The sequence below is a fragment of the Cystoisospora suis genome, assembly GCF_002600585.1.
Source record: "Cystoisospora suis strain Wien I chromosome Unknown contig_1821, whole genome shotgun sequence".
Lineage (NCBI taxonomy): Eukaryota > Apicomplexa > Conoidasida > Eucoccidiorida > Sarcocystidae > Cystoisospora > Cystoisospora suis.
This window is the reverse complement of record NW_027154621.1, coordinates 1-23,709: the sequence shown is the minus strand read 5'-3', so window position 1 is coordinate 23,709 and position 23,709 is coordinate 1. Positions and strand designations below refer to the sequence as shown.

Genomic DNA, 23,709 nt, shown 5'->3' with positions numbered 1-23,709 from the left:
CACCCACATCAGAAAGTTCTACTCTCTCCACCTGGTGGCACATAGAGCGGTGCCACACGTCCGAAGACCGTCGTGACGATAGAACTTGTATCATCATATTCGACGAAACACACAGGAAACTGCATTAACCACAGTGGGTAGAAGTGAAGTTTACAGAAAACGCGACTATACACGATAAATGCGCGGTCAAATCCAGGACCGAATTTGCCCCTGTCTCACCGCAGTCATCTCGCACAAGACACGCAGGAGACCACGGGAGTAAGGAGAAACGTCTGCCACAAGTGGGTTTGATGTCTACATAACATGCATTAAGGCAAGGCGCCAGTTCCATGCTTCATATGCAGACAGACCGAACTCGTGAACACCTACACGATAAGCAGTCAACAGAGACTGACGCAAACAAGCACGAAGGATAAAACGGTACAGGGCGGAGTTCAGGGTTACAATGGACGAGGGGAAAATTTCATCATCTTGATTATCCGGTCGGCGTAGCATCAGCACTTAGTAATACGATGTCAGCATTTCCAAACTCAGAAACACAGACCAAAGGAAAATGATCATCATGGACGCCTACTGGGCACTTCACGGAGTGTAGCTTTGTGGAGTTTCATGCAGCCACCATTAACGACTGCACTCATTTTAACAGGGCGATCTAGTCTGCGCCCGGGGCCATTTAAACCACAAGGTACCGGAAAACCTAGGGCAATTGATCTTCGGGCTCGTGCCCTGAACATTTATTCAGAGGTGCGACATATCACGAAGTGGGCACCGTTCAGGAATCTCATGTTGACCTCAATCCTCACCAAGAACGTAGGTAAGAATACATATCATCATCGCGGGTGCACCACGGATCACAGCTGCCAGAACCGAGACCACACTGAGCACTTCGTTAATGCCAAACTACCACTGTCGGAGTTGAACAACATTTGGCACATGTTACCGAGGCATGAAACAGCGAACCCCACTAGGTCATATCAATTCACTAGCGTGACGGAGCAGCTGCGATTAACTCGGAAGTGTTTCTCGCCATCTCCGATTTGGCAACCGTCCACAATGCAGCACGGCACCATAGCCCAATGAAATGGCAAGCGAACACGTACGCTGAAACACCATCTTACGACAACCGAAATTACCGGCTAGATGCGGGTAGTACACAATGACAAGTCAGTAGTCGCGCTGTTGTTTCTCCACATGGGCAATGATGCCTTCAGAACAGGTCTGTGTGGAACAGTCGATATCATCACCGCAGTAAGAGTCGGGGAGCGAGGCATTCCAAAGTAACTCCAGGGGAAACAAGAAAAGATTGCAGTTGATCAGTTTTGGTAAGCAGTTGAATTGTAACCACAGAGGGTTGGAACCCAGTTCAGAATTTGATGGTCATTCGTTTGATCATCATCCTGCTGAAGCCGAAATGACTGTACACAAACGTCGCCCTCGCGCGCCCACAAAACTAAAAGCTCATGAAGGCATAACTGGCACGTGACGGGGACAGGGGGGCAAATCATAGATATCAGGCAGTACGAATAACAGATGACAACTCATCCACACCGTGTCGTGGGTGTCCTAAGATCATTCATCATCTGATCGACCACCTCCCCATAACGAATCACTCGGAATGTTTATCAGAAAGTTCTACTTTCTCCAGGCGGCGGCGGTCTAGACCGCGCCATGGAAGTCAGAAGACCGTCGTGATTGTAGAACTGTATCTCATCATTCAATCACATAAGTTCACAGATACGTCAGGACGCATCAGGATAGGCCTACTGAAGTCGAATTGTCTTCTTGAGATTCAACGCAGTGCCCACATCGGCGACCAGTTCGCAGGGCAGTGCGGGCGACAAAAGAAAGAACAGTCTCCCACAAGTGGGTTTGATGCAATCACACGACCTGTCCGCAGACAGAGCAGCAGAGGCTACACGTGCGCGCAGACCGAACCTGTGGGAGCTCTCTACTCCAGCAGACGCCTGACTCGAGCTCGAGCTAGCAGGTACGAAGCAGAACAACGATAGGCAAAGATAGAAGACTCTCCTGATAAGACCGTTCGAAATATTTGAAACGGAGCGGGACCGCATCAGCATCTTGCGTAGGTGACCACACGCATATATAGGATGTATATATGCTCAGAAACACAGACCAATTTAGCAATCATCACTTAGGCCCCATCCTTGTAATGAAAGAAACCTTTCCTTTGCAAGTAAAACGTATACACCAGTGTAGACGGCATATACAAGGGGGGAACGGAGGCGAAGCGATGACGACTAGCGAAGACTGCCGGGCTGACCACGCCTCAACTTAATCCCTGGCGCTAAGCGTGTTGTTCTGGCACGCATTGTGACGCGCGATGCAGGAATCATACAGCTCGATGCCATAGAAAACTGCGCCGGGTCGCGCATGCAGACACAGGGGAACCTCAACGGGACGAACGCCACTCACATTCGATTGCCTCATTACACCTGTACGGAGACACTCTGGCTACATGGACAAACGCGCCAGACACCTTTCATGTGTTCACGACCGTATCAACATACAAAGGTCAAGGCAATCAGTGTTTTCCCTCTTCAAAGAAGGCGCTTTCGCACCCGTTTATCAGACGGCACTTCCTTAATGGGTTCAGGTATCATCACGCCTTCTGTCTTCCTCCGTCAAAATTCGTATGATTGGACTGTCGACAACGATTTCCAAGAAAGGCGCGTTGTAACAACGCGCACCTTCCCAACTATGCCAGAATCGTCGTATCTGTTTTGCCTCCAGAAGGTTCCCCCTAGACCGGCTGCGTTATCTGGGCAATAGAGGGTGGACTGTAGAACGGAGGCCGTTCGTTGTCCGCTTTCAAACGCAGTCCCTAACACCGACGAGTCACAGCAAAAGTCTACCCAACACCTCGCATGAGAAGTGTGGAGTCCGCAAAGAACTCGGAGAAACGACAGGAATACAAAACCGTGGAAAACGGCAAGCACCTTGTACAGCAGGACACTTCAGGCTGGCAAGTGGACGGCGCAACGGTCCCTCAGGAGACTGATAGACAGGAATATTCTTAATTACCAACTCCTTTATCATTCAAACCGCATTGGCCATGCCCACGCTATCCCAGTGACCCAAGAGCAACCTGCACGGGTGTAATTTGTCAGGCGCTTCTGACTTCACTGGAGGGAAGCACACAAACAGAAAGAACTCTCTAGACACCTCATACTGTGCTGCTCGCTCCCTCAACCACTCCTTTGACAAGAAGTGGAGTCTTCAAGAATGTCAGAGTCATGGAAGTTAGGAATCAACAAAGACCCGAAAAGGGTCTTCTGTCCCGAAAGATGGTTGAAGTAGATTCTCATCATTCTTGAATGAGCGGCCGAGGCAACCATTGCGACCATGTTCTGTTTATAATGCAACAGAAGTGTGTTGGTGATACACGTTGATGTAAACAATACACGTGATTCAGGAGACCAGATTTCAGACACCATAATCAACCTTTCCGATCACCGGCCCACGAGAGGCCGACTCAATCAAGAGGTGTCAAAAGTTGGCGAGTCATCATCCCGGTGCTAGTTGAAGGCATTACGAAAGTGCCTTTCTTGACGAAAACCGCGAGATGAACACAGGAGTGCTTCTGGCATGCAAGATAAAGAGCGATTCTGCAGAAGTAGGACATTCTTCCCGGGGATGCGATCTGACGCCCCAAGACGCTGAAGACTCTACTGCTGCAACACATTCTAACCTCACAACGACCGCCTGTCGAACAAAGCAAACCCGTAAGGTCTACTCGACAGAGGAGATACCAGAGGTAACACGGATGAAGAAAAATAGTCGAACACACCTACCATAGGGGAGAACGTAGAGAGGAACCTTCAGTATTGGATTGTAACATCAGATATTTCAGACGCAAATTACCCAAAGAGAAAAATCCGTGAAATTCATCATTATCCTCTCTCGTTCTCCGCCTACCAAAATATCACAAATCTCACACCATGAAATCAAACTCAGCTTTACCCCCGGAAACGAACAGAAAGGGAGCTGTACAGCTCTACCTACAGCGCCTTGTCTGTCCATGACTTTGACATATCTGGCTGAAGAGACTGCAGAGCTACATCGTACGGGGAGCGGCCTGGCGGAAGAGCTGAAAGGTGAGGTTAGGTGGGTAACAGTGTACAAAGTTGTCTCGGTGTCAGCACGAAGGAAATGGAAGAGGAGGCTTCAACAGAAATTCTGAAGAATCCAGTTCGCTTACAAGAAGCGGATAGCGTGCTGAATCAGAAAATGTTCTGTCAATCCATACTTAACGCTCTCGATGGAAATACAAGGTCGAGATCGCTAATGGGAGATTGAAGGAATCAGTTGTCATGATGCAGGGAGTGGAGGGAATAGCAATGAGCGACGTGCCGCGAAAGAAGGCGACGCAGCCAAACGAGCTCGAAGCGAACGAAAACCATACAACAGGCATGTTTTCCGTTTGTCCCCTGACTCGAAGGCTAGTAGAGTATGGTCATCCTCTCTAGTGAGTGCAGGTGCGTTGTCCAGATCGTTGTATCTGGGTTGCATACCAAAGGACTGCAGAGAATCCAATTAACATAATTGACCTGTGACAAGTAAAACAATGTCAAAATCCCTAAGGAAGACAGACACAAGAGTTGAGAGGGATTAACGGATTGTTTCTGAAAAGATTGTTGTCCATACTCGAATGGTGGTCTACGTCTCTCCCCCAATTATTCACCAACTACATACATATTTGAGATACCACGTTGCGGAAGAAAAACTCGCATGCTCCCACCCATTCACACCCTGGCTGCGAGAACACGCAGACCGAGGATTCTGTGCGAGCAGCAGACCATTCCTCACACAAGCCTAGAAGCAGTAGTACGGACACCATCACATCCAGTTTAGACAAGTCTTCAGTCCAGTGTTCTTGCTCGGAGAAACGTCCCTTTCTATGCCTCCGCGATCATCTGCTCCGCAACCATCGCGATCTGTAAAGAGAACCACACGGGCAAAATACAAAGGGTATACGCCTGTATACATACGTACATGGAACGGCACCAAGCCCGCTGTATACGATGAGGTGCTCACCACTCTGAGATGATTCTATCGACAGATAACATCTACCTATATACGAAAACTATGATTGTGCAAACTTTTACACACGGCTTTTGCACGAACCCCGACAATGAATGCTTACCTTCTTCTGGACACGTTCACGTCTCTGGGCCTTTGTGAGCTTGACGTCTCTGATGTATTGACCCTTGGCTGTCTTGATAATATTTCCCTGACGAACATTTTGGACCTTTGTTGCGCGTTCCTTCTTCACGGGATCGGGGTTCTGACGAATCTTTGCATGAGCGTTCTTGTACATGGCCTCAACACCATCAGCGTCAATCTTGTTCTTGATGTAATGAGAGAACTGGACGTTGTACTTTTCTGGATCCTCCTCTTTGAGTTGGCGCATGTAATCTGCCACATGCTGTCCGAAGATTCGTGCTCTGTGGGCTTCCGCATCATACGATCCTTCGCTATCACCCTCGCCCTTTGAGTAACCTGGGAAGCGCTTCACGCTGTGAGGGACATGCAAGCCTCCATCTGCAGCTCCCTTCATAGCGCCGAAGACGCGGTTCCCTGGGGAACACAAAGTGAACAATCAAGCGGAAGGTGCGATGACGACTGCCCTCACGCAGTTGCCGATACAGTTCAGATTCCCTCGGAGAAAATATTCGAAGCTACTGCATAGAAATATGAAGTTCACTGGCACAGTCAGTGCACACTGAATGATCAGGTTAAAAGCAAGATCGATCGGTCTCCCTGCCAGATATCAGTCGGGGAAAGAAGATGTTTGTCTCAACATGCACGCTGGGTGCTCAGACAAGAGTTGAGCTTGATTAAAAAGAGATGATCATCATCGAAGGTAAGGAAACCGATGCGGGACACCCAGATCGACGAAGCATAACGTATATGGACGCGATCTCATCTCGACCGACAAAAGATAGGACATCGTAGCAAAGCTAGGGACACCAAAGAGAGAGAAAGGGAGTTGCGCAAGCAACAAGCAAAGAACTCTATCAGATTGCATGCTGCTCCATCGTCAGGGAGTGAGATGGTAGATCCCCTCGCTCATGCGTAGTGTTAAGGCTTCGTTCCATTACATGCAGCAAGATAACATCAAGGCAGCCCGGAAGCAACACCGCATGCGTACATATATCGAAAAACCACCCGGGTGTAAGCATCCCTGCATGGACGAGTGGAGTGTCCATCGACTTACCTACAGTCGTCCTAACAATACCGACATCAAGAAGGACCTTGAAGGGTCTTCGTTCATCGAAGTTTTCTTCAATGTGGAATTCTTCTCCATTGGCCTCCGCCACACCGGTGAAGGCGTCAGCTAGGCCGACATTCTTCAGAAGACGACGCGCAAGCAGCAGGCCTGTGGCATAGGCCGCCGCGTAGTTAGTCAAGCCCACCTTAATGCCATAACGAGGAAGTTCATTGGAATCAGCAGAGCACATAACACGGTCACCCTCTGTCGTTGCATACACAACTTGACAGATGATTCTCTTGTTCGTCAACCGGACGACCAATCTGTGCTTGTGGGCATTGTACTTGTTACGGTCCTGAAGCACCAGTGCTCGGCGCGCCGCGTAGTCTGTCTTGCCCTCTGGAAACAGAATAATACAGCAAAGAGAAGGACCGAAATCGAACGGCAGCGATAGACTGGGCAACGATATACACGGTGAGACGTTATCCGGCTAACAGCCGGAAAAGATGCCAGTAGGGACAGTGAAAAAAGAATCCACGCCGAGCAATTCTGGATGCTTGGACGGGTGTGTGTAGAAAGCCATCACTAGAGACATATACCGGGTGCATTTCGTTTTCTTGCTGTACAATGTCGCCACAGACAGGTCGACAGGAGCTGTTTAGAAGAAACTCAGCAGACTGTCGGTTAAATGTGGCAGGAGATCCTTCTCGGAAGGCGCGAAACAGCGCGGCTAATTCGAGAGACAGCGATCCTGTCACAACGGAACAAGTGCCCCGCATGACGGCTCAGCCATACCCATCGACACGCAACGCGCCGTATTAGAGCCTCCCTCGACAGACCCCACCTTCGGGTTCGAGATGGCAAACCACACTTTCCAAAGCCAGACACCTAACACAGAAATCTCGACTCGTACGAAGGGATATACCCCTGGGAGCGTTGTGAAGCGCAGCATTCCCAAGGCCGGCACGTGAGGTACGAGGGAAACAAGAAGAGAACAGGATGGACAAAGATGCATTTCTCGGAAGATGCAGTTACACGAACTCCAGGTGTTACGTCCTTTCAATGCTAGAAATATCCAGTTCGTTTGTCACCTAGAAACCCAAACCAATCGTCACTGTACGTGGTGGGGCCGCGACCTAGCGTAGTTACACCCGGGAACGCCGGAGCAATCAGCGTGGAATGGGTGTGGGGAATCCGATACGACGCGAAATACACGGTAACAACACAAAAGAGACAAAATTTGAGAAGAAACAAGGTACATCGACATCGTTCAACTACGCTGGTGGGCTTATGATAAAGCAGACGCACCCCTCCTTCGGCGGTATTTGACCTGAAACCGCTTGAAGTAGGCCTTGTTCTTCAAGGCCTTCACGAACGCCATCTCTGTCAGAAGAAGGAGGTACGCCTGGGCTACGCAGCAGCACCAGAATTAAGATTTGAACAGCGTCTCCCAAAGCAAGAACAAATCATCACCGCGCGTCCTTCCTAGAGCACGAGCAGTGCTGGGGTGTGTACCGTCCAGGAGCGAAGTGACACCACCAGGTGGTTCGCCGTGCGCGTTTACTGACGTTGTCCGGGGACACCCTGACGCATTGTGGGCTCTCCGTTTGCATGCGGCCCAAACTAACACGTCTCCATCTTGCCCCCACCGGAAGTAGGTCTGACAGCCCGGGACACCAATCGCTCGTACTGCGTATACGGCGACCGCACCGCCAGAGGTGCTGTTACATTATCTGGTCAACGGGCGAGGGCTTTTTTCTGGGGATCAGAAACGCTGCACGGAGCGTGCTCGGCAGAAGCGTGACAGCGTTTCTTGTGAGTTTGCGCCATGCCTTGGATCTCAAGCAAATTCGGCGAAGGTTCTGACTCCAGGGAAGTACCGAAGATGCTAGGCACTCCAGAATCTTGCACCCTCTGGATCCGTCGTTGTTCTCACTGGCAAAAAGATACACCTGCCACCCGCTGAATGAATGAATGCCAGTGTCTCAAAAAAGCACGGGCCTCTCCGTTCTTACGCCCTTTTATGATGTGCATCTGATACATCATCGGCAAGGAGGCACACCCAGTATGGAACGTGAAACTAAGTAAAAACCAAAGCCTTTCGCCTCTTCTGCGGCCCGAAGGACTGATTAGGTGCTCTAGTGTACAATGCATCGCTGCGGCGCTACGCTCGAGCATGAGATCGACCGCTCGGCAATCTTCGGAGAGTGCCCCAGGCTATGTGCGTTTGGGTCGAGCGGTCATTGCTCCACTTAGTTCGGAAAAAGCCCCAAAACCTGCTTACAGAACTGGAGTCCCTGGAGGGCGTAGGCAGTGTAGCGAACGGTAATGAGATAAAAGTCTCCCTTTCTTCGCCGGCAAATCGATGGACGACCAGGGACCCTGCGGGGTTCAACCTCTTCACACATTGCGGCGCCCGAAGGTTGCAAAGACGCCTGCTTCAGCCCTTTGCGAATTCCTGCCGCTGGCAAGTGACGGCAGCACAGGCTACCCAGATTGCATCACACAACACTTGCGGGGGTGTCACTCTGTTGCTTGTGGTAGCTTAAGTCGTGGTTCGCCCATATGTCCTAAAACCTTTGCTTTATCAGGTGAAAAGAACCCGTTACGACTCTCTCTCTCTCCAAGTACAGAGAACTGTGAAAGCGACGGTTGTTGCGTCCCACTAGGGAGTCTCGTGCTGGCCCGAATAGTGCTCGCGCCCAGATTCCTCCGTGACCGACGACGGAATGTAAGCTTGTCTGTTCATGGTGATATGGGTACACCTCCCGCTGCCGCTGGCACCGATGCTTCAACAACGACATTTATGCAACGTCCACAGACTCCGGGAAAGTCCGTGTTCACGTCTCACAAGTGCCCTGTTGGAGTGTGATGGCCACAAACATCGTACCTCCTGTCCTAGCAGTGGCAGCCCTGTTGTCGAAGTGCTATCAGATCACTGGTTGACAGGATAGTTGAGGTCCTGCCGTCGACATCGCCGCGCGGATCAACAAGGCGTCGTGCGTTCTTATTCATCACTCCCCTTTTCAACATGAGTACAAGTCTGACTACTTCGCGAACGCGTCAAAACCCAGCAAAGGAATACACCTGGTGTGCAGGAACACCACAAGACGTGGTCTGCGGTAAGGAGTCTTGCTGAGCCACTTACAGGTATAGGCGACACCTGTCGAAATTTGGTCGACTGCATTTGAGTTGGCCTGTCGCTGGGCAATGCCGCTATACACCACAGGGTACTCGGCGTTTGCATGTTGCAACGCAGCGGCATCGTTCCAGTCGGAGATGGATACCCTCGCTCTTGAGACGACTTTTCGGAACAGGTTCCGAAGACATTGCTTTTCTTCTCACAGCCCCAAGACCCGAAGCTAAGAGACTGTACAGTCTAAAACCTCCTACAGTGCGCTCCTAACATACATTCGAACAGCTGTCAGGTCCTCAGTCGTGACCCAGTGCCAAGCTACTATCGTTTACTTCCTATACCTGTAAATCCCATCGCCAACTACTGTCGATGCCGCACAAAACCGCTTTTGGATAACCTTTTCGTGTTTTCGGGACGCCGGGAAGACGTAGTCCCTTTCTGCCGAACCCTGGTTTGCTTTTTTCACGGGCTTCCTACAGCGCGGAATGGGAAACGATGGTTCGTCTTGAGAAGTGGGAAGTCTGCTCTGCGAACAGGCTCCGCTTTGCATGTTGCTGACGTGGGAACCTCCCGTCATTTCATCCCGACAGAACGGAAAGATGGATATTTCTTTTTCCCTTAGTTGGCAGGATTTCTCCCTAGCACCGGAGAACCGCTTCAACTTGGAAGTCTCCAGGCTACAATGGGAATTTTTTCATCCGATTGTCTCACCATAGACCTTTCAGTTCCTTATGCGAATCTTCAAGAGTTTTAGTAGCACGAGTATTCCGGGCTTCACCTCTATCCTGAGTCCCTCCCAGTTCTGAGGCTGCCAAAAAGTCGTCAAATCCTACGCCTGTCATACCTCCGTAACCTGAGATAAATCTTGACTCCCGATGGACACCCCGGTGTCCCCTGAAAAAAGCAATCCAGGGAGAAACAAAGCAGAAACGGTGACGACAGATGAAAGTCACTGACATCCATTGCGAGGCCGCCCACACATGGACAACTTCATGGGTGTCTGTTCAGCAGGCAAAAGGACCTCCCAACCTTCCTCATTTCGAGCGTGGCTTGACACCCTCGTTCAAGCGTGGACCCCGCGTACTATCGCAGTGCCTGAACTGTGAGACCCGCAAATGTACAGAATTAATTCTCTATTAGATACACCGCCTTTACCTCGCAGATTCCAGTACACGCAGACAGAGAAATATGAAAGCTCAGAAGCGACGAAGTATCTGCGGAGTGTAAAGGATCCCTGGCGAAATACTTGCTCGTTTCTTTTCAATGCAGATAGGGGCTATCTCGCCTTCGAAATGGAGTTCTGTAGAATAAGTGCGGCATCAGAACCACTGGGAACAGCGGAGTGGATGCAGTCTACATACACTTCCGTACACACCTTTACAGACACAGCAGCTGCTTCAGATTACATATGCGTGTCCCGATAGACGAGCTGATGAACATAATTCACGACACATATCTGTATGACGCTAACCAGTGTTAGATCTGGCACGCTTCGTGAATCACGTCAAAAATTCTTACCGTGTCAGATCGACTGGAGTAGGCCCGGGCATGAACACGCTTGGAGACGGTCTGGCCGAGTGCACTGGACCTTGTCCTTTAGCCTCTCCGGCTTCCTTCTTCTGGCTGCTGGATGTCTCTACTCTTTTTTTGCCTTGTCCTTTTTTCCTGACAGTTGAGCGATGATACTGCATAAATGCGAAGTTCACGAACACCCACGCCTGCCCGAGTGAAAAATATCTTCACGCCCCCGGCGTCGGGACGACTCAGCGACACCCGCGGCTAAGCAGGGCACCCGGCTCATCCACCAAAGCGGCAAAAGCAGTAGGGAGAGAACGTAGGCAATCGCGTAGAGTATGCATGCATCAGGCTTCCAAAAGATCATCCTTACCGACGTACAAGAACTGGAACGTGGGCATATACACACAACACATCGGGTAAATGCGGGGTGTCTGTAGATGTCTGAGTTCAAGATTCACGGTTGAAACCAATCTGCAAGTGCAGGCTAAATGTACCAGAAGTCCAACATACACGCTAAGACTACTGATAAACAAGAGAGTTCTCGGCCCCTCTTTTCCTCCGCCGGGTGAAAAGATGGCTGAGCGAGCTGAATCATTCAGAGGGTGCACGGAAAACGAAGGAGAAAGGTTCTGGGGGGGTCTCTGAGGTCACAAGAGAAACAGAGATCAAACCAGTTCCGAATGCGTGTTTACTGACACCCATGATAGCTAATGCTCTCGTTTTAAGCAGGCGGCAGCAGAAATGAGTCTGTAGTTTTCACTTGTGGACTATTGGGTGGTGGGGCTATACCATTACAGACATCGGAAGCTCCAACAAATGCAGCAGAACATAACTGTAGGTGTACAAAGGTATGGGATGTATGGTGTAGGTCTGTCGTTCTTGAAAGCACGGCTAGAGTGACTTATTACTGGAGCACACACAAGCCCCAATAGAAGAAGCCTATGCATAGGTATCCCTCCACCAATCTCCTCTTTTCTTTACCTGTGTCGTCAAGAGATCACAGGCCCCCCGGGGGCCTGCTCCCTTCCTACGTCTTTCCACTTCATTCTTCCTGTCTTGGTTTTTGCTTGCTGGCTTCGGTTCTTCGAGAGGTCTCTTCTGCTGTTTTTCTTGCCCGTTCTCATCTACAGCAAAACTCTCCCCCGACGAAGAGAGGATGACAGGAGGAGAAAGAAAAGAAGATAACGCAGTTCCTTCCTTTGTGCTGGCGGTGGTGGTTGGAGTCACGTCAGAGAATGAGGGTTGAAATCTGTTGAGGAAATCATCTTCACTGACAATCTTCACAAGAGGGAGAAGTCCTACCTGAGAATTCGATCTGTCTCCCTCTTCCTCGAATGATCGCTATATGAAAGGAGAAAAGAAAGCATAAAAACTGAACCAGGCAGGTAACTGAAGTCAGAACTGCTTCATGGAAACCTTACAGGACGCACGGGTGGAGGGATAAAACGGCATCAACGCGTTACCACCACCCTGGGCGTCGTACGTTAAGTTCTTCCCTCCTCTCGCGGATGGCCTTCAGTAGAAAGACAGGAGACAGCGGGCGGCCGTTTCAGTGATTTGTACGAAAATGAAAACAACTCACAGCAACATAAAAGAGACACATACACATACAGATGTGGTGGATCTAGTGTATCAACCACATATGCAGATAGAACTCCACAGAACTTCAGCCGTACTCTATAGAACTTGGAACTTCGGTCGTCTTCGCGCCAAAAAGGGCTCGGATAAAGTGGTGAGCGGTAGAGCATTCTCCTGCGATACGACGGCTCTCTCACTTGTGCAGTCAGCTCACATAAACATCGAAAAGACAAGAGTCCCTTGGTTAACACGCGGAGTACGTATATCTCCCTGTATCTATCAACATGTATCTGTACGAATATACATAGATATAGGAGGTACGCCAATGCTGAAGCAAGATGCCTTTGTTTTCTGAGAGAATGGTCTCTACCTCCTACCTCGCTAGCGAGGGTTGACTCTCCACTCATCACCAGTCTTTCAGGAGTGGCAAAATCGTCGATGTTCAATAGCTCTCCTCTTCTTTCATGATTGGCTTCCGGAACAAGTCTAACCACATGAAGTCCTTTACCCGACTCCTCTCCATCCTGACGGGTCTTTTCCCCTATTTTCTTTCCGTCTGATTTGCCTTTTGTTTCTCTCAAAGGCTTAAGAATTTGATCACTCAAATGCGCGCCATGGATACCTTCAGCAAGATCACTTGAAGTCTCTAATGGGGACCCACTCTTCTGTGCGTTTCTTCCTCTTCTTGTCCTCGGAGTTTGGCCATCCCCCCCGTTCTCGTGTAGAGAGAAACTTTCCTTCATAGACAGTTCATCTTCTCCACCCTGCCGATGACGATAACGATGAGGAGTCACGGGAGAGTGTTGTTGAAGGTAATGAGGCAGAGAGAAAGTCTCTTCATCCTCCTTCTTACCTTTCCCCCAACGTGTTCTTGGAGAGGAGCTTGAAGACATCAAACCTAGAGCTGTAACGAAACACCCCGATCCTAATAGAAACACCACGGTATTCTTTGACAAGCCTAAGATCGAACCATCATGATCCGATGTGAAGGGAGACTGGGCCGATCCCCCTCCTTCTCCTCCTGTCCTTTCTTGTCTCCTTCTTGTATCACAAGTATGGTGCCAGCTGGCAGCATGGTGTGTATGAGATGATGTGAATCTGGGGGCTGAACGTGTAGAATGATTGCTATCAAAAGGAGACCGAAACCGATGAAAAAACGAATAGCTTCCTGGTTTGCCTCCTCCTCCTTCTCCCTCTTTCCATGTATAGAAAGACTCTGGATATGGGCTACCTCTCATATGAAACATTCTTTCATATGCTGATCCACGATGATGATGATGATGATGGTGAAAATGATGAGAAGAAGAAAAGCCTCCACTACGACTTGTTCCTTCTCCTCCTTCTCCTCCTCCCTCTTCTTCGCGTCCTAAAGAAGATGAAGAACAGCGGGGGTGATGGGAATGAGAATGTGGGCGCCTTGAGAAAGTGTAAGAAGTGGAGTGTTTTTCTTCCTTTTCAAGGAGATGGAGACACTGTAGATATCTCTGTTGAAGCTCTGTGAACTGATGACATCCCTCGCCATCATTCTTATCTGGATGGAGATGCATGGCTAGGCGGAAGTAGGCAGCTCTCAACTCCTTGACGTTCCGACAAGTAGGAGGGAGATTGAAATGAGTTAAGAGAGATGCTAAGGTGGAAGAGGAAGAAGACGTCGAAAACATATGAGGAGCCATCTTACCGAACGATAAGTAGGGTACACAGCGGAGGCAGGACAGATATACAGACACTCGAGGAGAAAGAAACGAGGATTACGAATGTGAAAGAAATGGCAAGAAAATAGAGACCTTTCTACAAATAGTGAACGCAGGGAATCCTCATCCGCACAAAGAATGGATGCATATTCAAGACTACGGACAAGAGACGTGAAGAGAAGTATTTCTTTCTCTTCTCTACCAATCAGCATCCAGGTGTCTATGGTTCCAGGTGGCTTGCACCTAAGAAACTTCCAGTGAGAAAAAGGCTATCTATCATAGCGAGGTTCTTCGGATGGTATGTATCATTTGTGACAAGCGGCCGATGACAAGAGAGGGATGAACCCTCTGCGCGGAAGAAGGAAGACGAAGATGGTGGGTGTACGTACACTCGCATCGCGATGTCGGAAAGAAGACAAGGAGAGGAGAAGAAAAATAACAGATAGCTCTTCCTGAAAAGTGAGCGATGTGTTTCTTCAAATCGAAAGCTCAGGAGAGACGTCCACACAGAGAAGGAGGCATACATAGAGAGACAGTTGTAATAAGGTGATGACGGTGAGAAAGAAACAAGAGACAAAGGCAAATTCTCAAGGCAAAACGCTCCGCGACTCAAGCATCTCACGACCAGTCCCGCATGAGAGAGAGGCAACCAGAGGTCCTTTGCTACGAGGAAAATCCGAAGCGAATCGGACCTGCACCTCATAACAGGGAGAGAAAAGTGGGGTGTGTAAGAGATGTGCTTAGAGAGAAAGACAAGCCGCGGCCTGGGCTTTTTAGACAAAGCAGGGTGGAGAAAAAAGAGCCAAACGAGGAAAAGAGAAAGGAACCGGCCACAGAGTGAAAGAAGACGTCTTCCACAAAGAGAGATAACAACAAGGAGATACTGTTTTCATTCAACCCATGTCGCCTTACACCCTGCTTCCCTTCCCATGCCAGAAAAAAAAGGTAGAAGTGGAAGCACGTTATATCAACAAGAAGCACACTCCTGACAATTCTTTACCTCTTCGAAGGAAAGCAGAAATCGGCAAACGCAGATCTAAAGCCCCTCCCTGTCTCCTTCCTCCTTTTGTCTAGAGATTCCAACCTGGATCAGGAGGAAGAAACAGAAGTTTTCAGTTTTTCTTCCTCTTAGCCTGCCGATACAGGATGAAGACAGATCTCTTTGCTTTCCGCCGTCCAGAAAGGAAGAGTTCACTACGATTGGATGTGAAGAGAGAAGAGAAGATCGTTACCTCCTAAACCGTAGATGCGCACACTACCAAGAACACAGTCAACGATCGCAGTCCTCCAAAAAGATGAAAGATGCTTACATGGACCTGAGAGAAAACAAAATAAACGGGTCCACAATAAAGAGGAAAGCAAACGCGAGGTTCGTTGGCTGAGAGATAAGGCGGCAACTCAACGGTGAGACGGCTGTTGCGGTGTCGCCATCAGATTCCGCCGAGTCCGAATCAAATGTCGTCCGTTCACAAAGGCCGACACGCGGTTCCTTCTCGGTTTTTTGTCTCCGAAAATAGGAAGGGGATGTATAAGAAAGCTCAAAGCCTTTTTCCTTTCGTACTTGGAATGTTCATATGAATGTCGAAGAAGAGAAAGAACGCGATGAAAAGCTTACCGTGTTGTCAAGGAGCGAGGGCGTCCTCTCAAGCTTTGAGACAAGACAGCTCTTTTCAGTGTAAGAAGAGCAAGCTGTTGTTGGCTTTCTTTTCTTTAGTAGACATGCATGCGGAGATTTTGCTGGGCGGATGAGTTTGAATCTGACTGTGAGCCCGTGTGTTTTTTCTATCTAAAGCCATCTTGTAGTAGAAAGAAAGACACACCACTAGATGCAGAATCTGGAGGCAGGCTGCTTTCACTCCCGTGGGAAATGTTTACTTTTCGTTGCTTGAGGCCATGCACATGCCGAATCAGCAGCAAGAGGGAAATCGTCAATCGCATTTTTCCTTCATCTATTTCGCTGTCTGCAGTGTCTCTCCTTCCTTTCAAAGAAGGCCCTTCGGTCTATTTGCCCGTGTTTGGGGTCGTCGCCGAAGACGGCTCTTGCTGTCAAGCCCCCGTTGGCACGCATCGATTTTCTTGCTTCTCTACTTTCAGGTGTGCGTGCTGTTTCTCTCAACTATACTGACCTCAAAGAAAGCAACTTATACGATTTGTTTACTTGCCTGTCTTGAATCTGGGCTTTCTCACGGTAGAGTCGGGAATCTGCAGTCAAATCTACCCCAATTGTCAGTGTACGTACACCTGATCCGAGGACTAACATGGCGTGTGCATGCACACGGCGGAACATTTCGTTTGCCTCTAGAACGGCCGCTGTCCAGTTTCTTTACTTCACCTTTGATAACTACATACAAGTACTATATCCTGAAACGTATTCTCTACGTAAACGGGAGGTGGAAGCCTTCAGTCTCTCCTGTGCAAACGAGAGAAGTAACCCTCGTGGAAAAAGTGGATGACAGTCCTGTACAGAGACCATTAAGCACGGCTTTCTGCAATAAATTTTTGCCTATTGTCTTGTCCGTGCACTCCCTCTCATCTTCGTGATGTTCCTGACTTTCTCTCTCGACGTTTCAACCTTTCGCTTTCTGGGCATGATCTTGGGGGTGTATGTACACCTCGAGTCACTGAGCCATTGTATATGGGTCTTTATCAGCTGGATATATGTCGTTGTTACATCTATCGCCCCCCAGTCTGACGAAGAGAAGGCTCCATCAGTGAGGTCCTTTCATCGTGGAGTTCCCGCGTGCCCTCGCATGCAACGCTCATGAAGACGATGTCGTGAAGGAGAGCCTTTCAACTGGGACTGCTATCGTCCTCCGAATGGAGATCTTGTAACTTTTCTGTTTCCATCCATAGTTCTTTCTTTGGCGCGGCATTGGTTCCTCTCTCACTTTCTTTCGCTTAGCGCTGTATCTCCGCCGTATTCCCTGTTACCTCTTTTTTTTTTCTCTCCGTACATAAGAGCTTTCGCATCCCAGTCCCTCAACGCTGTTTCTCCTTAGATTTTTCCAAACTCATCTAGGGAGAAAATCACAAGAAACATTCCCCTATAGCATCGATATAGGATATGATTCGCGTTGGGTTGATCCCAGCACAAAAAGCAGAGACAGAGCAGTGTATTCTCGTCTCTTACTATTGGCACCAGACATTCTTTATATCTTATGTATGCGAACTCAAGAAGGTTATCCTCTTCGTTTCATGATGCTTTTCAAATCATCAACTGCCTGTAACTTTTGCTTGTCTTCTCTACTTAACTCAAAAACTACAGAGGCACTCACTTAGGACTACTCTGAGGTGAAAAGGAGTTTGATTGTGAAAGAGAAAAAGCTTTTCACCAGCTCTTTTTTCTGAAGCGAAGACGAACAATATGGACGCATATGAATGTCCTGTATGTTATGAAAGCTGTTATCATCATCCAGAAAGAAAGCTCTTCCATTCAGATATCTGTAAGCATCGGATATGCGGCACATGTCTTAACCTTCACTTTGGAGTGGGACGCGGAGATGATGGAGCAGGGGGAAAGGGAGTCGCACGGGGAGGAGGATCAGGTAGTAGCGGTAGCGAGAGACGAGGATTCTGCCCGGTGTGTAGAACTGCTTTAACGAGGTCGAACTACAAGGAAACAGACCCTGATATGGAAATCTTTGAAATCGAGAAAGAAGTTCGGAAACGCGTTGAATCCATGTAAGCTTAGCTTAGTCGTTTGTTGGGAAGATGAGGGAGAGACACGGTGAAGGGGGGGACTGGAGGTCTTTTCTCTCGGTAGGATTGTATGTACAGGTAGTACGGATGTAGATCTACGTGTACGCATGTATGGAAACACTAGGGACTGGAGTGTGGTGTATGTACAGCGATGGCGGCGTAGTGCTGCTTGGAGAGATGACGCGTCCTTAGGAGCGGCGAGATGTTCTGAAATAGACACTTTCTACAATGCTGGGCCCAGATGTCTTCTGGTCTGTTTGTGTCTTCTGTCCTCTTCATACTACTCCTGTATACTGCGGTGTCGAGTCTCCACCTGGTGTACATACAGTGAGAGGGTGTCATTCGCAGTTGTCCCTTTGATCTACCCGATCTACAGACACACGTACTTGCGATGCTCCCTTGAGCATAGTGTTGCAAAGACCCACACGTCTTTCCGGAGAAAAGGAGACAGGTACGAAAGTGACTGGCGTAGTGAAGAAAGTACGCGATCCAATCAAGAGCGGGAAGGTGTAGAACCGAAGTTGTAGTGGAATACACGGAGAATCTGTAGAAACATTATCAGTACGTTTGACTTCGTGTCTTCTTATGATGACACCCACGGCCCGCTTACATCGCTGGGTGTGCTTTGAAGACCTCTTGTCGTTGCTGGATATGTGAGGACTCCTACAAACCTGTTTTTGCAGCTATAACTCCACAAGAGATCGATTCACAGATACGCCTGCATACGACGACTACCGGGAAAAGAAAGAGGAGATCGGTGAGTGTATGAGGGGAAGACAACCAGGGTCTCCCTTTCTTTTCAAGTGTGTCTAAAGCTCTTTGGTTTCGGTGATAATCTATCTAACATCTTCGTGGACGATTAAATGACACAGAGATTTCGAGGCCGACAGGATCTAGGGCGTGCTAGTGAGAGTTGTAGTACATAAGGAGATAGTGGTTCTACTCCTGCTGCTCGAGCGACTCCGCTCCGTGGTATCTGATTGTGAGCCGTATGTGACACCCCCATTGCGAAAAGCGGAAAGACATGTAGAGCGGAGCAGGGCTGGAAGGAGTCTTTGAATGAGTTTTATGGCGCAGAGCGGCAGTGGTAATACGGCCAGGCACAATTGCGGTCCCCCAAGCGACGCCTTCAGCGTACCAGTGGTTCATAGCGAGAGGCCTAGGTACTTAGGTAGTAAGGGAGCAGGAGGCTTAAGAAAACCTTTTGCTCGGGGGGGGGGTATGAAGTCTCATAGCAGCATGTAAATGCTGGTCTACGTGGATCAGAAGAGAACTTACTCTTTTGTTCAAGGCTGCTGCCCATTCACGCTCCCCCCCCCTCTGTCTTTCTTTTCTCTTCAGTTTTTCAACTGGTGAATGGTACAGACGAGACTCTCAAGCGCAAGCTTGAGGCTGAGCTTCGAGCGCACGAGAAACAGAATAGCAAGATCATCTTGGAGAACAAGGAAATTCTCAAACAACGAGAGAAGGAAAAGATTCGTCGCATCGTCCAGAGAGAAGGTGTTTTCTATGAGGTGGTCAAACAGCGAGTCGCCTTGTCACGAGGTGCCCCTGTAGATAAAGACCAACTTACACATGTGAGTCTGCACATGTGATACTTTTTCCCTTCACTTTTTACTCAGTCTCGTCGCTCCCTTATATATCTGTGCAAGCACGAGCCGCACCCGTTCGAATTACAGACGCGTCTGTATGGATAGCGGCACGTGGTGCTCTCGTGAGGATGCTCAAGTTCTCATGGGAGAAGTATAGTTTGTGTTTCCCGTCTCAAGCGGTACCGCCGGTGCGTAAGAGGAGGTCCTTTCTGCGTGAGAGAGTCGCGAAGGTTATCCCCTTCGATGATCGAGGCGTCAGTTGGCGTTTGAGCTGCATCTTGAAAGATTAGTGTAGTACTCCGCAAGGCCCCGTCCTTTCCCACACCTTTGAATTATCTCGAGCACACGCCACTGACCGTTAGCTATGCTCAGGAACCCCAGCACTGAGTCCTTCGTCTTGCTGCGTTCAACCAAAGTCACTATGCGTTTCGGGAGAGCAGATAGTCTCCGACTGCTACCCTCTACGTTGGGCTTCCGCCTGATCAACGGGCTAAGTCCCTTTCCATTCACCCTCGGAGACTCCTAGAAGTGCAGACAGCGAAGTCTGTGATCTGAAGCACGCTGCTGTGCGCGACCGCGCACGGACGGACCAATCGTACACTAGGCGTGGTGATTTTCTTCCGGAAGGCCCGAGGGTCTGATTTTGATGGATGTTAGAGCTCCAGCCCTGTGATAGCTGAGTGAGCTTCAACCCTGTCAGGCTTCACATTCTGGCTGTGTCCATCTCATAGGCGGTACATGTGCTGCTCACTGTTCTTGGCTCTCCTGTTTCTACGGGTGTCCTTGTGGCGATGGTCTGTATGACACAATCAGTTCGGCCCGCTAGGGAGTCTTCGCTTTCTTCGCTTCGCTCTCCATTCATCGTTTTCTCGCCTGTCCACGTCGATTTTCTCTGTAGATGCGTTACGGTCTCTCTGCGCAGGCGCACAAGCTGAGAGGAATGAAGAGACTAGTTGATGTACGACTTCTGTTCTACTGTATCTATGGCTGAGTAGCACGCAGCTTTTGGGAACCAACAGGAGGCTGCGTCCTCTTGAAGACGTACCAGCTGCTCGGTGAAAACTGCCGACCGCTGCAAGCGAAAGTCGGGAGCACGTGTGGACAATTGATGTGTTGGCTCGTTATACTCGGATTCTGGTGCGTTTTCTGTTGTCGTACTCAGCCATTAGAACGTCAGTACGCAGCTTATTTTCGCGACGAACGCGGCCCTATTGCAGCGGCTACACCTGCAGATGGCATCGCTCGCCCGTTAAATCCTTCAATCAAAGAAGATACTGACATACCAAAGCCGAGATACAAAAACCGCGAACAGTTCGAACGAGCAGGTGTTGCCGGTGGTTACACACAGCAGATGGTGTTCGCCAACGGCATGCAAGAACTTCTGGGCTCTTTCAGTGCCCTGCTGGCCCTTCAATCGCGGTGAAAGTCGCTGGTTGCTTCCGCCCGCGAGCGTGGTGCTGCGGCTTCCCGCTCGTTTGCTTCTCTACGGATCTTGTAACAGAGCGGCCTTTCTGCTGCCTCACCCCCTTGACTGTGCGGGGCGTGGCGGTCAGTTCGGGCTATGGGATACGGCTGTAGTTTGGTAGTGTACTGACGGATCCCCAGGAACGCGTGGGTTCTGAGTCGTGTGAGGAACCGCACCTGGCGGCAGGTTTCAAAGTTCTCCGTGTGGCTACACGAACATATGTGACTCGTGGCTGGTGTTAGGTAGTGGCATCCAGCAGAGAAAACTGTTGTTAATTTGTGACAGCAGCGCGAAAGAAGCTTTCCAACTCCAGTCCCGGAAATCGTAGCTCGCGACACCTGCAGTCAGGCCTTTCCGTGCGTAGCATTCAATGCCCAAGGCGCAGGCACCTTTACGGTCGGTTGAAGTAGCGTGGTGAATGGTAAAGTGCACGCACGCGGCAACCTAGCAAGCTCTCCTCGTGCCTGTCACCCTGCTAGTGAGCTGGACAACCTCTGCGAATGATGGCAACGGAATTGCGGGCCAGCATTAATGCGTGAACCAGCAGAAGGCCTTGTCAAGTGCACAGTGCGGAAAAAGCACTGAATGTCCAACTGCTATAGGTAATCACCGAACAACAGTCTTTAATTTTTGGAGACCAGTGATCCAGGCACGCGTCTGCATTCCCGTTCCGCCAAGTCACCACCCTCGGCTCATTCGCGATTTACCCGCGAGACTGGGCAACTGCTGAGGTGCCTTCCATACGAACTGCTGCAAGTACTCTTGCGAGAAAATCTTCCTGACACGACCATGACGGTTACCTTTAGGTAGTTTTTGCATCTAGACAACAACCTATGCCACACAACTCCAACCACTTCACCAGGACACACGTAAGCTGCGTCTACGAAAATGCCTACGGGCCCGGAACTTTTAAAGCAAATGGAAAAGCAACCACCGCTCGTCGACACCACCTCACGAACAATCTTGCTAGCACCTGGGTGAGGCTGTATCGGCCGGAGAAGTTACGTGGCGGCGCCCGCGCTGGACTCCACTACACGCTGGACGGAGGGGCTCCGGGGCACAGTGGATGCCGCGCGTAAGTTACAGCGCGCACGAAACTTTGCCAGCAGCGGATGAGCGACCACCGTCCACTGCTCGAGGTATTATAGTAACCTCTGAGAAAAGAGACGGAAGGTGTAACCGGAGATCCCACTGTGGCTCACTGTGCACGAAGGATACAATGAGACGAAAACACAGCGTGGCCACGAGACGGCGGATACGACCTTCTACGACACAAACACAAATGCACTTGTGTGCAGTGTGTCGAACAAAACGAAGAAAGGAGACACACCCACGTGCACCCCTGATCACTACTAAGGTTTTTCTCACCTTTACCCACTCCTGCCAGAGCAAGACACTGCAGCGCGGAACCAAGCTTTGACAGATGTCGATCGCTCGACACCGCCTGCACCAAACCGAAGCCAAGCCGTTTTTCACCCCAGCCGAGAGGATTCCTTTTCCCCGTGCTGAGTGACCGCAACGTGTACCAACACCAACGCAGTTTGTAAACAGGGAATACCGATGCTGAACCGATACCCAGTATCCCGAATTTCACTGACAAGAGTGCTCAAACCGTGATCCAGGCCACCAAAGATTTTGACGTGCTCATCGTACACTGCAGACAGCGCGAAGCAACAGAGGAAGAGAGAAATTAGCCATGTTGACTACTGTCATACATGCACGTGTCGACACACGTGCACAAGTCAACACCTGTACATTCCAAGCAAGTAGTGTATGTCAACCCAAAAGGTCTGTGTCACCTACAACCAGCATTCACAGCTGGTGTGATCAGCCTATACAAAATGCTTGTTCGTCAGTACAAATCAAGTCAGTCTCCCGAGGACATTGAGGACCTCACAGGGTCGCGCGTAATCACGGGGCGATACCGCTCTGCTGCGTCTAACGTACGCACACATATACACACAGCCCCCCCTCAAGGAAAGACACTGCTGTCACAAAGAGTCGAAGTCGACGAAAGGCAGCGAGGTATAGATACCGTAAACTCTTCGTGGTATCCCTTCCTCCCTGAGTCAGAACACCTTTTCTTTTACGGAAGGACGCAGCAAAAAGCATTTCACAAGAAGAGATACAGTCGAACACGGGAACGCCTTCAACAGCAAAGGTGAGACTTGTTATGTACTACTTGGCGAACTTGAGGTCTCGGTTGACACCAGTTCCGATCAACGACTTTCGACATCACCGAAGCCACTATACAATGCTCTCTCTCCCCGGGAAATAACACCCGCGGCCCTGCCCGAGACTCCCTTCAGCAAGCAGTGGATCTGCTTCGCATCTTTGCCGGGGAATAGCAGCGCGCTAGAAGCATCTCCAGCGCAGTCGCCTGAAAGGCATCTACCACTACGCAGGGGGTAACACCGAGCAATACGCCTGTAGACGATGCCCGTTTGAGTGTACTTCGTCCAAATGAACGCTAACCCTATGTCATGCGTGAGCCACGGGCCTTGTTCCGATTGACGAACCCACATGCTATGCAACAGGTACCATATGACACACTACGGTTCTTGACGAATCCGTCTTCTCTGCTTGCACGCTAAAGAAACTACACAGCCCCAGATGCACACGCAATGACCAGAGCCGCGACGGAAAAAAAAGGGACTCCATCAACACTCTAAACAGATATATCCGGGGGAACTCGCCGACAGGCGAAAGAACATGATCGACACTGTCTCTTCAGGAACAGCCTACACCCCAAGGAGACTCAGTCGCCTAGTCGTTCCAACCAACCACCCCCCCCCCCC

The 23,709-nt window shown here is 49.8% G+C and overlaps 4 protein-coding genes across 4 annotated transcripts; 1 reads left to right on the top strand and 3 right to left on the bottom strand.

The window, feature by feature from the left end:
* Positions 1–1,559: 1,559 nt before the first annotated feature.
* Positions 1,560–7,999, bottom strand: CSUI_004055 (ribosomal protein rpl5). The gene is made up of 5 exons (XM_068064250.1): positions 7,541–7,999; positions 6,239–6,631; positions 5,165–5,598; positions 2,580–4,955; positions 1,560–1,980 (listed from the first exon to the last, which is right to left on the bottom strand). Exons 1-4 carry the CDS (start codon positions 7,611–7,613, stop codon positions 4,917–4,919), a joined length of 939 nt encoding a protein of 312 aa, XP_067923772.1. The 5' UTR covers positions 7,614–7,999; the 3' UTR covers positions 1,560–1,980; positions 2,580–4,916.
* Positions 8,000–8,560: 561 nt separating this feature from the next.
* On the bottom strand, positions 8,561–15,714 carry CSUI_004054 (uncharacterized protein). The gene is made up of 5 exons (XM_068064249.1): positions 12,842–15,714; positions 11,868–12,227; positions 10,887–11,053; positions 9,381–10,262; positions 8,561–8,696 (listed from the first exon to the last, which is right to left on the bottom strand). Exons 1-4 carry the CDS (start codon positions 14,135–14,137, stop codon positions 10,076–10,078), a joined length of 2,010 nt encoding a protein of 669 aa, XP_067923771.1. The 5' UTR covers positions 14,138–15,714; the 3' UTR covers positions 8,561–8,696; positions 9,381–10,075.
* Positions 15,715–15,880: 166 nt separating this feature from the next.
* On the top strand, positions 15,881–21,120 carry CSUI_004053 (cdk-activating kinase assembly). Its single transcript, XM_068064248.1, has 4 exons — positions 15,881–17,836; positions 18,538–18,611; positions 19,196–19,431; positions 20,609–21,120. The coding sequence occupies exons 1-4, from the start codon at positions 17,520–17,522 to the stop codon at positions 20,867–20,869; spliced, it is 888 nt and encodes a 295-aa protein (XP_067923770.1). The 5' UTR covers positions 15,881–17,519; the 3' UTR covers positions 20,870–21,120.
* A 581-nt stretch (positions 21,121–21,701) lies between these two features.
* CSUI_004052 (uncharacterized protein) lies at positions 21,702–23,691 on the bottom strand. The gene has a single exon (XM_068064247.1). The coding sequence runs from the start codon at positions 23,434–23,436 to the stop codon at positions 23,131–23,133; it is 306 nt and encodes a 101-aa protein (XP_067923769.1). The 5' UTR covers positions 23,437–23,691; the 3' UTR covers positions 21,702–23,130.
* Between the last annotated feature and the right edge of the window lie 18 nt (positions 23,692–23,709).

Bases quoted from the DNA above. Each gene is read 5' to 3' on its own strand.
- CSUI_004053 (XM_068064248.1), top strand. From the start codon at position 17,520: ATGGACGCATATGAATGTCCTGTATGTTATGAAAGCTGTTATCATCAT. The intron at 18,612-19,195 runs GTGAGTGTATGA...TTTTCTCTTCAG, and splicing joins GGAAAAGAAAGAGGAGATCG to TTTTTCAACTGGTGAATGGT. The intron at 19,432-20,608 runs GTGAGTCTGCAC...TGTCGTACTCAG, and splicing joins ATAAAGACCAACTTACACAT to CCATTAGAACGTCAGTACGC.
- CSUI_004055 (XM_068064250.1), bottom strand. From the start codon at position 7,613: ATGGCGTTCGTGAAGGCCTTGAAGAACAAGGCCTACTTCAAGCGGTTT. The intron at 6,632-7,540 runs GTGCGTCTGCTT...TTCTGTTTCCAG, and splicing joins CAAATACCGCCGAAGGAGGG to AGGGCAAGACAGACTACGCG. The intron at 5,599-6,238 runs GTAAGTCGATGG...TGTGTTCCCCAG, and splicing joins TATTGTTAGGACGACTGTAG to GGAACCGCGTCTTCGGCGCT.
- CSUI_004052 (XM_068064247.1), bottom strand. From the start codon at position 23,436: ATGTGGGTTCGTCAATCGGAACAAGGCCCGTGGCTCACGCATGACATA.
- CSUI_004054 (XM_068064249.1), bottom strand. From the start codon at position 14,137: ATGGCTCCTCATATGTTTTCGACGTCTTCTTCCTCTTCCACCTTAGCA. The intron at 12,228-12,841 runs GTAGGAGGTAGA...CCTTTCATATAG, and splicing joins AGTCAACCCTCGCTAGCGAG to CGATCATTCGAGGAAGAGGG. The intron at 10,263-10,886 runs GTAAGAATTTTT...TGCTTTTTTCAG, and splicing joins ACTCCAGTCGATCTGACACG to GGGACACCGGGGTGTCCATC.